Source organism: Micrasema longulum, unplaced genomic scaffold (genome assembly GCF_059751315.1).
Source record: "Micrasema longulum isolate JH-2025_06_02 unplaced genomic scaffold, ASM5975131v1 h1tg000979l, whole genome shotgun sequence".
In the NCBI taxonomy this organism is placed as follows: Eukaryota; Metazoa; Arthropoda; class Insecta; order Trichoptera; family Brachycentridae; genus Micrasema; species Micrasema longulum.
This window is the reverse complement of record NW_028278169.1, coordinates 300,954-316,187: the sequence shown is the minus strand read 5'-3', so window position 1 is coordinate 316,187 and position 15,234 is coordinate 300,954. Positions and strand designations below refer to the sequence as shown.

Sequence of the window (15,234 nt, the reverse complement as noted above, 5' to 3'; positions counted from 1 at the left end):
ATAATCGTTCTCATAAATTCTTAGCATATTAATTTAATAATAAATAAATAAATAATTCTAATTTGTAAATTAGTTTAGAATCACGTTCAATATTGCATAATATTACTGTTGGGTGGCGTTATAGGAATTTGATTGCGAAAATGATGCTGTTAAGTACAATGGTAATAATATCAAGAAAATAAACATCAGACAGTTGCGAGGAAATCGCATTCGATCCCTGACTGAGCCGACATAGCAGTACAAATATAAAAAATATAACTGTGGTAAAAATTGATTGTAAATTTAATTATACTTAATTGTCAATATTAACGTGTAATATAATTAAGTTTCACAAGCTGGTCTGCAGGAAGTAAAACTTCAGAATAATCCGTTTCAAAACATGTTTCAAAAAATAACGGCAAACTTACTCTGTAGTTTCCTGTCAGTGACTTGCCAAGGAAATTAATTAAAACCTAATGACTTTTTATACACATCGTTTTATACACCTTCGTACATACAAATCTATGAACATACGTGTGCCTACATGATACATACACATCTGGAAACCAATATAATGTCAGCGACACTCGTTCATAGATATTTGAATTAAAAATTAGAATAAATGTATGCAGCATTAAATAATGTTATATGGAATGTTATAGTTAAAAAACACATGGTTATGAAAAATCACAACTTTATTAAGAAAACTAGTTTTATTTAGAGTAATGTTTATTTGACCAAAGAATCTCTACCAAAGTTATGATTTCACACAAGTTTAAATTCATTAATTAGGGAATATTTTTGTTAAGAAAACTTATATGTAAAAAAAACGAAGTTTTAAATAAGCCATTTTCATTGATTTAGAGAAACTCTTCACAAGTTGTGATTTCATACAAGTTTTATCTAGTTATTTCTTAAAAAAAAATTTTTGTAAAAAGAAAAATTTGTGTTCTTATTATTTAGCCAACTTTTTCATTTTGAGGGCCATTTTCAACGAGTTGTAAATAACTCACTATTAGAAAATGGGAATCAAGTTGTGGTAGAGTTGGATTCGAACCACGGACCTTTGAGCCGTGAGTCCCAGACACTAGCCACGGGATCACAAACCGATTTAGAATGTTTTAAAATATTGTTATTCATTGGATCGTCGTACAATATTACAAAAACAAAGAAACCAATCAATACTTTACTATAATTCGATATAAAATTGATGAAGCAACTCTTCCAAAAACAAATAATTTTCAATACTTAAATTTGGTCTGTTTTACAGAATCTAATATTTCATTTGTTAATTAAGCGGTTAAGAGGCTTTATATATTGACATAATGGTCGAAAAAATGTGAGATATAAACTATACCTTAACAACAATCTACACTTACGATGAATTAGTGATTTTCATAGTAAAATATCCAATGAATACCAAAAAAATATTAATTAAATTTTAAACGAAGACTCAAGTCCTAGCAAATCGGTATCTAGGTGAGTTCTATACGTTTCCACAGTCTGTTGTGGAATGAAACCAGTTTTAATACAAAATATATGTTAGAGGGACAGTTAGCAGTATATAGCTCTGTTATTATTTCGGTATTCGCTAAATGAACGGAAGAATAACTCAACAACTTTACTGCTTCACCAAAACTGTATTCTAATTCTAATTGGTACCATGAGGCATATTGAGGAACTATTTGATGAGAGATTGATTGGAATTTATACATGAAAATACACTTCAATCATTACAAATAAAATATATGAAAAACCTTCTCGCCCGATTAGGCATGTACGAGTAAGTAAGTTAAGGTGCGTTAAGTCTAAATATGTTCCAGCATTCCCAAAATTAAATGCGTTCAATCAAAATATTCGCACAGTGAACTACATGTATTGTGCATGTTCCGAATTCGACACGAGTATCCGGGTTGTTACGAAAAAATATTGATTATTGATATGAAAATACATTAAATAAATTCGTATAAACACTCGTAATATCAATAGTCATAATAATATGGTACCAATTATATTTACAACCGGTATGTCTTACGGTTATTAACTCTTATGCTTAAAAAACATGATTTGGTGATGTGCGTTATTTTCCCTACAATTAAAACAAAAGGACATAAAATGCCGAACACTGTCTAAGTGAAACGAAGGTCTGTTGATGTCTGTCAATAGTCCGGCATTCCCGAATGAGTTTTCTGTGGTTTCCTCTTCATCGAGCATATGCGGAGAAGATCCTTAACAACGCCACAGCCGACTTTTCCACTAGATCCTTGGACAGTATTTAGAGCAGTCAGAAGAAACAAAGGTTCTACGGTAAATAATATTAGCATTGTTAATAAAAAAGAAGTAAAAAAATGAGCAAATTTTGCCTTTAAAAAAACCCGAAGAAACGCTGCAAAACAAACTAATGTTAATAGATAGAAACAATTTTATTGTTATCAAAAACATTTTTCACTTTGTGGTTTGACATTTTACACTTATTTGTTTATAAATTTGTATAAACCACTTTAATTTTTTTTTTTATTACACTTCTTTTCTTTTCATTACACTTCGACCGTCTCTTCCATACAATATTTTATTATATAAATAGCAACGCGTGTATTTGTAAGTTAGTTAAATTCCTGACGATGAGGTAGTAACTTCGAAACCGGTCGAAGTGTAATAAAAAAAAATAAATTAAAGTGGTTTATACAAATTTATTAACAAATAAGAAACAATTTTACCTGTTAACAGTAAATGCTTAGTATTGGTTTTAGTAATTTAAAAACCATCAAGTTGTTTTTGTGCAAAATATCTAAATACTATAATTTAGACAAATTTACACCAAACTAAATTTAACGATTTGTTGAGAAACCGGCAGTTTGTTTCTGGCATGTTCCAAACTTTCGAGATAAGTTAACTTCTCAATTAACGCAATAAAGTAACGTCTTTTAATAGCTATTTTTATCACAACGCGTTCCGTGAGATCTCTCTTCTTCGCAGTCCTTCGTTAAACGTTACAATGTAGGAAAGCGATAAACGAACCAGGCAATCTTTTATTCTCAGGAAATCGTAATAACCACCGTAAAAGCTTACAGGATGTTAACTGTACAATAAACCTCACGTGTGCAATATGTAGTAACTACATCCTATAGAGCTGCGAGGTTTAATTATTTTTGCAATACAAAATGGCTGATCGACGGGTTACCTGAGTGAGAGTGGAGAAACAAAATCTGAAAAAGGCTTATTATTTTTATTTATTGTTTATAAGTTCTATTATACATATAACAAACATAACTCATTTAAGAGAAGTGAGAAACAATAAAATATAAAGAACAGACATTTCTCAAAGTAAAATGCGATAGAAAATTATTACCAATTTGTTAGGAAACCGGTTTTCCTTTTTGTAAACCAAAGTTTATTGAATAAGGACCAGAAGTTGTTTTTCAGCTACTTTTTCCAAATTAATTGGAGTTGCGCGTGTCGTTATCAATATATTTTATTTACTTAAGTGTTAATATTTTTCAGATTCATGATACAGGCTTTACAAATCGGTTTGTGAACAATAATAGGATTGCGAACACAAAATAATAAACATAAGGTGCTGTAATCTAATGCTGACCGCTGGACCAAGTTAACATTCCTGAAATAACTATGCATTGAGTATATGATTTATATCAACCCTTAGCGCGGGCTTGATATTTATGTAAATTTCTTAACCCTTTGTACTGGTTGGTCACGAATCACGGACTGTCTTCGAAGAAAAAATACCAGGATAGGCAAAAAGGACCACGGTAGGCTGTTCACCTTGAAAGCGATATAGTTGCGCGATCTCGATCCATAACGACAGACACGTTTTCTAACAGACAGTGTTATATATTTTACATTTAACAAGAATCGTTTCGCTGAAATCTATCTACTGATTCACGGTTTAAAAATAGAACACGAATTTATTCGACTTTCATTGCTTATCTGGGTAAAAAAAAGGCATGAAAAACCTTGATATTTAGCGACAGTTTTTATGTGCTAGCTAGCTTAGGTAATTTAGAGAAATCAACGAAAAAACATTATCAGTATATTTGATCCACTCTTTTAAAGTAACACAATTTTTAAAAACAAGTTCATTTATATTTGAAATGCGATAATGAACTAATTAATAATAAACAAAACGTACTTTCGTAAAAAAAAATTACCACAAGGGCGTTGCAGATGTATAAAAAAGACAAAATCTCGATATGTCTGTCAACTGCTCTGTTATTCAGACGCAACATGAATTACAGTAATTATTTTATTGTGATTATGATTTAGAAATTTTTAATTGTTTATTTGAAAGAGAAATATTACACAGTGACCAGAGGAGCATAAAATCATTGTTCCTTTGGATAAAATCCTTTTTTTTAAAGCGTTTGTTTCACAAAAACTAAAAGAATTGACCAAATAAAAATAGGAATGTAAAAATATCATAATATGTTTCTTAAAAACTATAAGCCATTTATAGAGCTCTGATACATTATATCAGAGCTTTATAAATGGCTTATAATTTTTAAGAAAAACAATAATGTATACCAAAGACTGGACAGTGTCCAGAGGAACACGTGTTGCTACTATATATTAAATTAAAAAGAAAAAAAATATTTGTCACAAAAACTTTTAAAATGTATTCTTCGGCACGGAATTTCCCAGTGAGGAAGACATTTTAACCAAATCATGTATATCTTCAATCCATTAAATATTTAATAATAAAATAAAATAAAAAAAACAACAACACAGCATAGGTATGAATGATTGTAATTCCATTCCTTTATTTGAGTAAAATATTGGATCTGTATATCATTGGAAGAAATAAAGCGAGTAATTAACGGTTCATATTCTTGCACATACGAATAGATGTATTCGTAAGTTAGTGAATTTACAGTTTTTGTTCAAAAGATTCAGTTTTTTATTTGTTAAGCTTTTTTATAGATGAGTCACTTTTTTTTCAACACTTGTAATTATGGTATATTAACGTACTGATATATTTGTGTATAAAATTAATATTGATGTTTGCAAAAGGCTGAGAAAGGATTATTTATTTGTATAATGTATCCAAGACACATTAATAATTTGACGTGTGGTACATCTTTATTAATTTTCAGTTGGTTAAAGGGTACTTAGTGTGTAGATATGTTTGTGTTAGACATAAAAAAGGTGGTAATTATGAGAAAGCCTGTAATAAAATAGGCATTGATATATGTAATTGTTATATTTTATTAAAAAATAACTCACGTTTTTTGGCCCTCCCAAATAAAATAAAATAAAATAAAGTTTAAAAAAAAAAAAAAAATTTTTTAAAGTATGATAAATGTATAGTATAATAGATTTACAAATTGTATAAAAACCTCTCAATCTTGACTTAGTAATGAAAACCTAATCTTTTGAACCAAGATCTCTTAATTTTGTACAACTCGTTGGTTCGCTCGAGGCTTGAGAGTGCATCGGTGATTTGGAGTCCGCACGAAGCGAGATACTCCCTCATGTTGGAGAGGGTTCAGAAAAAAAATCTGAGGTATCTCTACATGAGGTAGTATGGTAGTTATCCGTGGCTCTGTCCCACTGGGTTCCTCTTGGGTATGCTTGGAACCAATAGTTTACAACTTAGAAGGGATGGGTCTACACTGACCCATTTTTTCAGACTGTTAAGGGGTTTCATCGACAACTCGGCCATTTTAGAGAGTATCCATTTTTATGTTCCTGATGGCTATCTCCGACAGCGTTAGCACAGACTGTTTTACCTCCCGGTTTCCAGAACCAACCTGCCTCTGGTCATGCCGATTGGAAGAGCAGTCAAGCAGCTGAACATTATCACTTTGGAGATCGACATCTTTCACATTAGTGAAACTATGTTTAAGAGGCAAATACTCTTGCTATTAGAGAGTATTATACCTTCATAATGTCGAGCCATTGCTCAAGGGTTCTTAGTTTGATATAAAGTTCCAATTTAACGTCTTAAATCCTTTGTTATTTGTTATGTTACTTTGTGAATAAATAAATTTGAATTTGAATTTAAACATTTGTAACGAGCAGTGAAAAATGGCTGTTGAGATAAGATATGGCCAGAAAATGTGACATTTACCGCCAGTTGAAATACCTAAAATTAAATTTCGTAGCCTGTCAAGGAAGTACGCAAAGCCTACGTCACGCAAAATGCCAACGGGCGGCTAGGCGAGAAACTCGGACAGAACTTGATCGAATCTTGCCTTAGGTATGCAAAATCCGCTTTCTATACGATTTAAATTGTCCGGGAAATGAAATGCATTGAATAAATTGCCCAGTAAATTAAAAGCAAGATGTTTATTCTGTCTAATGAATGTCACTTTTGTTGTGGATACTCTAAATAATAATAATAATTTATAAGGACGTAAAACAACACTATATCTGTACATTGTTTATTTATTAACGCCTAAAGGGCTTTTACCAGGCGCGTGCGGTGACTTTTATCAGTAAGGATGCTGACAAAAAATCATCATGTTTCTTATTTTAGTATGTTTATTCAGAATAATTTAAAAAGCTATATAAGTTGTCTATTACAGTAATAATAATCAATAGATGACAATCAATAAACTGAAGGGGCACAAGCGCGTCTAGAGGTGAAACTGTAAATTTTCTTATTTTCTTTTCCACTCCTAAGTAAAGCATGTGGACATCACCAGACGCTTCCAGGAGACCTTATCGTTAGCTAGTACTCTCGCCTCCTCTAACGTCAATTCCGCGTTCCTTAGTTCCGCCGAACAAAGCTGAAAAATCGCCATCGATGGTCTTCCAGGACGGTCCCCGTAGGTGAGAAAAGGAGATAACTATATAAACATCAAAACACCTAAAACAAGACCCGAGACAATCGTTCTTAAATTTGGGCCAAGTGTTAATAATTCGCTACTTCAAACTTTATGATAAACGTTATTAGAGTCGTTTTTTCTTTGCATTAAACAAGTTAGATGCTTCTTATCCCTCCGAGTCTCGAAAGAGAAATCTAAAACCTTATGAACCTAAAGCGCATGCGCGAAAATTTAGACAAATGATATGGAAACTAGACGCAACTCGACAAGCAGCATCCCGCGTATACAACAAATACTATCAAGAACAAGATACCTAGATATTCAGTACGTACGTTGGTATAGGTAATACGCATATGTAGCTAGGTATGTATACTGAAGATATTGTTTGAATCGCGTGCACCCGAACGTTCTCAGTAAGAATTTTAGGAATACATATCTGAAGGTTTTATTTCGTATTTATAATGTTTTTTTTGTAAAATTTATATTATTTTTAAAATTTCAAGGGATGCGCCGAATCCACTGGACGGAACGCGCCTGGCTTTTACATATACAGAGGTTATTAACAATTAACAAATATGAAAATAAAATAAAATAATGTATAATGTAAGTTCAAATAAGCGATTTATTCATTATATTTATTTAAACGAGTAAGTTAAATGCTACAGCAAATTGGATAAAAAAATATTTTCTTACGACGGTAAAAATAAGAGGATTCAATATCGTAGGGGAAGTTTCTCGAAAATGAAAGAAAAAAATGATAAAAATACTTTTCATAAAAACGAACTACTTTCAACGACGTTATTAGTTCTTCGGAATCAACCGATGATGGACAATTGTGGTAGATTTTGTGGTTTACGGGAAGCCAATTCTCATCGGGAAGCGATTTTGTGACGTCACACGTGAAGTCATTTCAAAATTACAAAACTTTAAAAAATCATAGCGCGATAATACGATAGATATTTTTTTTTTTAATTAGCTTAGTTTTATAGTATATTAATAAACAAACTAATAAAAAAAACAGAAATTCCTTATTGGATTGTTAAATTCATACAATAAATAATAATAATTTGTTTCTGTAGCAATCATAAATCCAAGCGAAAACAATTATACAAAGAGCTTTGATTTCATGTTTCATTGTTAATCCCCTGAATTTTATTTTTTATTTTCAGGTTTATTATAAAGGCGATGAGGAAAATTATTTTTTTGTTTAAAGAAATAAATAAGTCAAATGAAATTGTTATGAAATATTATACGTTGCAATTGCATAGGGAATTAGTAATGAATGAATTGTGTCTTTCCTGAGTATGTAATACCGAATGCATAACGCAATGAAAAAAATTCAAGGATTTCTCCATTCGAAACTAAGTCGGTTACTTAGTAAACTAAAGAGATCAAAAAATGGCTACACTGCCCGGGTGACCTCGGAGTATTATTATTTAATAATACAGTAAACTGTCCGCCGATTAGCTGCTCAGTGATATTTGAAGTTATGGGAAACATCCTGACTATGATGATAGGTAATGGAAAATGTAAATCAGAGTAAAAGCAGGTAAAAAAGAACATATAATGAAATGATACCTGTTTTGTTTTGCCCGTAACCGTTGTAGTGATCTGGTACCCGCGGTGCCGGCTGCTGCGGTGGTGGGGGCAGCGGCGGGAAGGCGGAGGGGAGTGGCGGGGGCGGCACGTCAGGGGGAGCCTGTGCCAGGTTCCCCGTGCGCCGTTTCCTGATGCCGTACGTGTGCACCGGCACAATCAGCTTGGGCCGAGGAATGGAGAAGTCCGAATCAGAGTCTGCCCCGCTTGAGGAACTCTTGTTCTTCCGCACACTTCCGTTACCCTGAACGAAACCATTTTCACTCCGGGGATTAAAAACGTACTTTCCCGTTATTCCGCTTGTTCTATCGTCAGCGTAACTTTTAACGCGTACTGTGTTATACTTTTGTAAAAGAGGTTTCTTATTCCTCCTCTGCAGAGCGGAGAGAACTTTCTCCGCGATTCCGTTTGGCCGTTGTGGGGCACGAAAACTATCTACCGATTTATTAAACGCATCAAACGCGTCTACTTCGGAGTAATCTCCGTTAGAATCAGCCGAGTACCGAGATTGCATCAAGTTCACTTGTTCGATGGGAGAAATAGTCCTTTTGGGTTGGGTCACCGTGACTCCGTGGGCCATGGAACTGCCTACGTCATCGTAGACTAGGCGAGCGTCGCCGTTGCCACTGAATGCCGGAGGCCTACTGTCGCTCTTCAGCCTCAGCGACTTGGAACGGTTTGCCGGTTTGCCCGCGAGGTTCACATTCACCTTTTTCTCCGACGCAAACAATCTAGTATCTAGATAACTTTTCCCACGGGGGAACGGTGCTTCGTTATCTCTTGCGACCGGCACGCGCCTATCGTACGTATCTATCGGATCGGCAGATGATTCGATTGGCAATGTATCTTCGGAGTCAGAGTGGTCTCCAAAGTGACCGCCGTAGCGGGTTGCCGCATTATGAAATCCATTCAGATGTCCATTAGACTTTACCGCGTCGTAACTAACGATCGACTTTCGATAATCCACGTCATTGTCCGTGGGAGTGTAACCATTTTGGCGCTCGTTGACCTCGCCCCTGGAGACTGATCGCGGAGGCGGTAAAGGCGGGGACGAAGAGGCACTGGAGTTCCCGCTCGAGGAAGAACTTGGGAAGTTACGGGACTCCCGAACGGGAAGAGTAGTCCTGGGTGCCGGAGTAGGAGGCTTCCTATCCGTGTTGTTCATTGGTGCCAAGCTAACTTTTCCCTTATATAAGTGATCATTTTTAAGAGGAGCTTCTTGTTGGCTCAAACGGGAATAATAGTCATAATAACTTTCTGTATTCGGATCCGGTTCGATAACACTGTAAATATTTTTACTCATATTCGCGCTCGGAGGTTCGGGAGTAATATCATACGCATCGTGTTTTCTCTGCCTCTGTAAATACTTCATCGAATCTTTCCTCTGAGGAGTCATAGGAGAATCTTGAGGCATTTCAGTGTTCTCATCTGTATCCCATTCTTTATATTGTCGACGTTTTATTCTTCTTAATGTGGATGGTTTGTATCCGTTAAAACCCTTGAAACTAAAACTTGGTTGTAGTTTCCTTTGACTAGAAATCATTTCGTTACTCGCTCTCGTCTGTTCTTCTATGTGGTGTTGGTATTTAGCTAATTGAGATATTTTCATATTTCCATATTCTCTACTTAATCTAGAATCCCCGGCGTAATCTATTTCATGGGCTTCAAAATCCTTCAGAGAAGGTCTAGCTACATCTCTGCAGGATTTGCTACGAGCGATAGAGTTGTTTCGTGGGAGTCTGGGCAATTCTCTTTCTCTCATCACCTTCTCTTTTTCTCGTTCCCTCTCTCGTTCCCTGTCTTGTTCTCTTTCCCGCTCCTGTTCTCTTTCCCGCTCCCGTTCTTGTTCATGATCTTCCTCGGCGTCTTCTTCTCCAGAATATGGCGGAGAGCTCCCCGCTAAATGGCGATGAGTATCGACCCAGTTGGCGGCATACACCATTTCCATTGTTCTGTCTCCTATGGCCATCCAAGGATCGTCCATGATCGCTTTTCCAGGAAATTGTTTAATCTTCATGGTTATGTTTGGTCGATTAAATCTTCATTTTTTTTTTATTAAAGAGAATATGAAACACTCAATCGACAAATTTAGCAGTCGCCTTTATTTCGTTCATTTTTACTGTTCTAACCTATAAAGCGAAACATTGGTAAAAAAGAGGAACCTTAACTTCTTTGAATAAAATGCTTAACCTTTGCGATACAAATTTGAGTACCGAATGTTGAAATTTACCAGTTTTCTTACTTTGAATAAAATAAATGTTGAAAGAATTCACACCTAGGACGAAGGGTGATGGGCGATGGGTGACGGGTGATCCCACAGAGAACAATGCGCGGGTAAAATTATTATGACATACACTGATTCTCATGCCTTCCATTCTTTCTCGTACCGAGTACAGGCCGATAAGCACTTAAACCGATAGCTATAAAATATTATTTACTATTTACATACTCTCACGGCGCTTTGATTATAGTGCATTGTTCCTGGCCCATAACTCGAGTGAAACACTCACTTTACGTGGTCGTTTTATCTGTACCTGTGTGAAAGCTTCAAATCACAACGGACAACCAAACGTTTGTAGACGAGCACTGGATTTTACCCCTTAGGGAACACTTAGATTCACGTATGTATGATAAAACCAACTTGTCCAAGATAAAGTATAAAAATCAACAAATTTTAGGCGATGCCTAGTATGAAGGTTAAATAATTCTGTTTGATGGATCTCACCCGCATAAATAAGGGTTTCAGTTCTTTAACTTTACCAAAAATAATAAATGGAAGAATCGAAGAAATACAGAAGTTCAAACATAGGCAGAATGGAAAATGCTACAGTGGTAAAGTGGAGACTTAAACCAACTAACGACAGGTCAATATCATAAACCCTGTATATGGCTAGACGTCCATACTTCCTTCTTTTAAATTATCTGCATCTTTGTTGTAATATTTAAACTATGGCACATTATACGGAAGCTTTTGCAATAATTACTATTAGCGTCATATTAATTTTGATTACCTACTGATTTTTAAGCAAGCGATTCGTGAAAAAAATAATTAAATACTTATTTTGTCACTCAAAAGCTCAACTAACACTGTTTATAAATGTTTGTAAATACTAAGCATAGTCAGAAATAGGAATAAAAACCAGAGGGAAAAAAACAGGTAAGATTGTAACATTGTAAATTTGTTTGATTATCATAAATATTTTTTAAGCTGGCGCGTTAAGTTTACTAAAACCGGGTTCCATAACTGGCCAAGTCAAAGTTATGCTTGTGTGTGTGTGGTTTATTGTTTGTTTGCAGAGTCAATGAAGGATTATAATCTTTAGTAAAAAAAGACTTTTTAAACTTTTTAGATTCTCACAAATCCAATGAATGAGTGATATTTCATTAGTATAATTATAGATCGATACAATGATGAAGCAGGTGTTAAGGTTGAATTGTAATGCACAATTATGCAGATGTGGATAAGAGAGAAGAAAATATTAAGGTAAAAGTAAAGCAATTTTCCTCAAAACCTGTTTGTTGACATAGCACTCGGATTCAAATGGATTTTATGAAAAAATATAAAGAAATCGACCATACCGTAAACTCTTTTGTAAATGATTCGTAGTTGTCAACATATTTTGCTATCAAAGATGGACATTATTCAGCATTACTGGCTTGTCGAATTATGGCCATGACTTTGTGGTAGATAGAAACAACTTTTTTATAGGATGGATTGAAGAATAATCGTTGATTGCATTCCAGAGAGTGACTCGAATAGAAAGTTCCTAATTAAGAATCGATCCAGAAATTTTACAGCTAACCGTTTATCGCGCGATTAATGGAAATGGTATCCTGCAATATGTTTTTTCTTGAACAATATATTTTTAACAGAGGTAAGAGATATTCCTTTTTTAAAAATACCTAAAACCATAACAAAAATCAACGAAACTAACTTTTAGAAATATTTTAAATTAATGTAGTTATAACCTATCCGCCATCAAACATGTTGATTGTGTATAAATATACATTACGATAAATAATACAGTTATGTGTGTGAAACATTATATCTTAGTCTTAACATAAGGAGTGACCGTTTTTTCCTCATTTAGGTAAAACAAAATGGTAAAGGTTGTATGTCATTCGAAAGAAAATTTTCTGTTAGATACTCTGTTTGCTTTTACGTTGCATGTATGATTTTATTTGATTATAAGCCAAATATAATGTCAAGTGGACGAAAGTGAGTCTTTTGGACACCCCTTCTGTCCGCGTTCAATCGAAGGAATAAATTTGCCAAAGCTGTTTGCGATATTTCGCAAAGTACGGTTAAAGGTGCCATGAAAGGACAGCTCGTCGATGATTTTTGCGTTTCATAGACGGTAATTTCGACCTGAAAAGCATTAAGCGTTCCGGACGACCAGTGAACTTCGATGGGGATTTATGCAGTAAAATATAGTTTGTTTAAGTATGTAAATATTAGTGAAGATAATTTAAATGCTAGGAAACAATATGTGAGTATCAATTATAAGAGCGGTAGAATCAATGTTTGAGAAATTCGCAAATTAATTACGAATAAAAGATAATATGTGTATTTCCGTCTAGAGAACATTAACGTGGGGTCAGTTTGCGGGTTCAACGATGCCATTATTCGAACCGGATTATTGAAAATATCCCTTGAGACCTCTTGCATAGAGCCCACATTTGCAGGATTGCGGCTGATAGCTGCAACAAGTCGTTGCACTCGACGCCTAATTAATATCCATAAATTGTGTCCGCGTCTGGAGAGGGATAAAGAAAGCATTATGCGGGTGAAATCCCAAAGAAAGGGACAAAGGCGTAAGTGATAAATCCTGTCATTTAATCTTAAATAACGTCAATTGAGAGAATTATGAGAGCCGGTACAGTAACAGTCCTATCCCTGAAAGTCTACGTCATGCGGAAGAAATTAACTTAAAAAAGAGTTATTCCTAACAAAGGCTTTTCAATTTAAATACACACTTTGTTCCATTCTTTACACGCTGTATATAGCAATTTTTAAGCTGAAGTTAATCCCATTTCAAATATTTATATTTTCTTCGCCGCCTTTTTGTGATATTGGATACACATGAATTTCAATTGACACAAAATCCTCCTTTTAAAAAATGATTGCTATTGAAATTATTAAGCAAAGTCAAAACCTCCTAAAAAACAAGAAAAATCACTCTCTGGTCTCCAAAGCTCGTTTCTAAATATTTTTAAGTATGTTCAAATGTTTGTAGACCAATACTAAAATTTCATACTCTTAGAATTTTATCATCAAAACTTCACCATCAATGTGAAAGGACGCATGTTTCAACTAGATACATGTATAGATCTGCTGAATATTGTGTAGACTAAAATTGCAAACATTAAGCAGAATGGTAAATGTTACAGTGTATAAAGTTATCACTTACCTAAACTAACCAACGATAGATCATAAACCCTGTAAATGTCTATATTTTCGCATTTCATAATAATTTATTTATTTCGGTTAAGATATCTATAAAAAAAGTTAATTCCCTATAATTTGTATAAGGGCTCCAAATCAATAACCTCTTTGCAAATTTTTAGATGACAAAAAATTATGTAAATATTATTATTCTTATGATGAAGATACTAAAAAAAATCATGCTACTATGGGCACTTGCAAAACTTGCATTAATTGCAACACCAGGTGCCAGGTCTACCAAAGCAGCAACGCAACACGTCATCAACAGCTACAAACTAAATTCTGACTCTGTTCGTCCAGCGTTGGTTTCGGTTGTCCCAACACATCATAGTCAACGACTTTCAACATGAACGTAAGTTAAATTGATATATCACGGTTAGGTTCAGCCAGTATTGTCGTCATTCATTTAATTGTATTTTTCCTTTATTATAATTAATTAAATTAATAAGAAACTCCACATAAATATTTAAGTGAAATCGTCCATTAATACACGCTCATCCTATGCAACAAAACATCCGGGTAAGTCGAAATTCCATATAATCATAATTTAAAGAAAAATGTTTGACTACACTACCATCCACCTGAAGTAAATGTATTTTAGAATCCACAGCTGTTTTAAGATTTAAATCAAAACCATTTTTTGCAGAATGAGACATTAGAATCTCTCTGAATTAATAAATTATACGGTTAAAGTAATATGCAAATGGGGGAGCAAAAGATATAAATTTTGCTATTACACAAGAATTCAGAGTAATGCATAAATTGGATGTATCCGGAATGTCTTATGTGTATTGTCATTAAACATTTTACACCTACTCGTTCAATCAAACTTCAAATGATAAAACACGATAGCACACTAGCCAATTTAACAAATCACAACAATTGAAAGCATTGAAATAGAACGATTTCGAATATTAGGTTTGTAAAGAATAAACAGACATAAAATTTCTAATTATCATTATACTTATCTTAATTTAAGTTATATTCCGTCAAATCCCCTTAAAAGCCTATACTTATTATTAATATTTATTGACTTAAATTTCATTTTTGCTTCAAATCTTTGATATTATTCTGTACCCTAAAGGATAAACCACGGTAGTCACATTGAACGAAACGTTCAGGAAACAAGATTTTACGACTGTGCGATTTCCAAAACATCATAGCATTTGAGCCAAATGAGATCATTTCAATATGTAAAGAACTTTCGATGTAAAATAATGATTATTTTGATAATTAAAGTGACTACCGGTGTTTCTTGCATTAAAACAAAGTGGACTTTAGATTTTTACTTCAACTTAAAAAAGGATTTTTATGACGAAAGTGGACTTTTACAAATATAAAATAGCGTATTGTGATAATTTCTGCTTTTTTTATTTTAAAATTTCAAAAAGTGTATTCCCGTGTTTTATCCTCTAAGGTTCAGATATT

The 15,234-nt window shown here is 33.9% G+C and overlaps 1 protein-coding gene across 3 annotated transcripts in view; it reads right to left on the bottom strand.

The window, feature by feature from the left end:
* for (cGMP-dependent protein kinase for) overlaps nt 1–15,234 on the bottom strand; it is a 328,386-nt gene that overhangs the window by 100,034 nt on the left and 213,118 nt on the right. The window contains exon 2 of one of the 3 annotated variants that reach the window (XM_088232396.1): nt 8,343–10,489. The exons of 1 other annotated variant lie outside the window; for it this stretch is intronic. In XM_088232396.1, coding sequence (XP_088088522.1) covers nt 8,343–10,377 — 2,035 coding nt within the window. In that variant the 5' untranslated portion in view covers nt 10,378–10,489. Of the gene's footprint in view, nt 1–8,342; nt 12,300–15,234 lie in introns of those variants that run through there. One more of the 3 variants, XM_088232397.1, reaches the window with a different exon arrangement.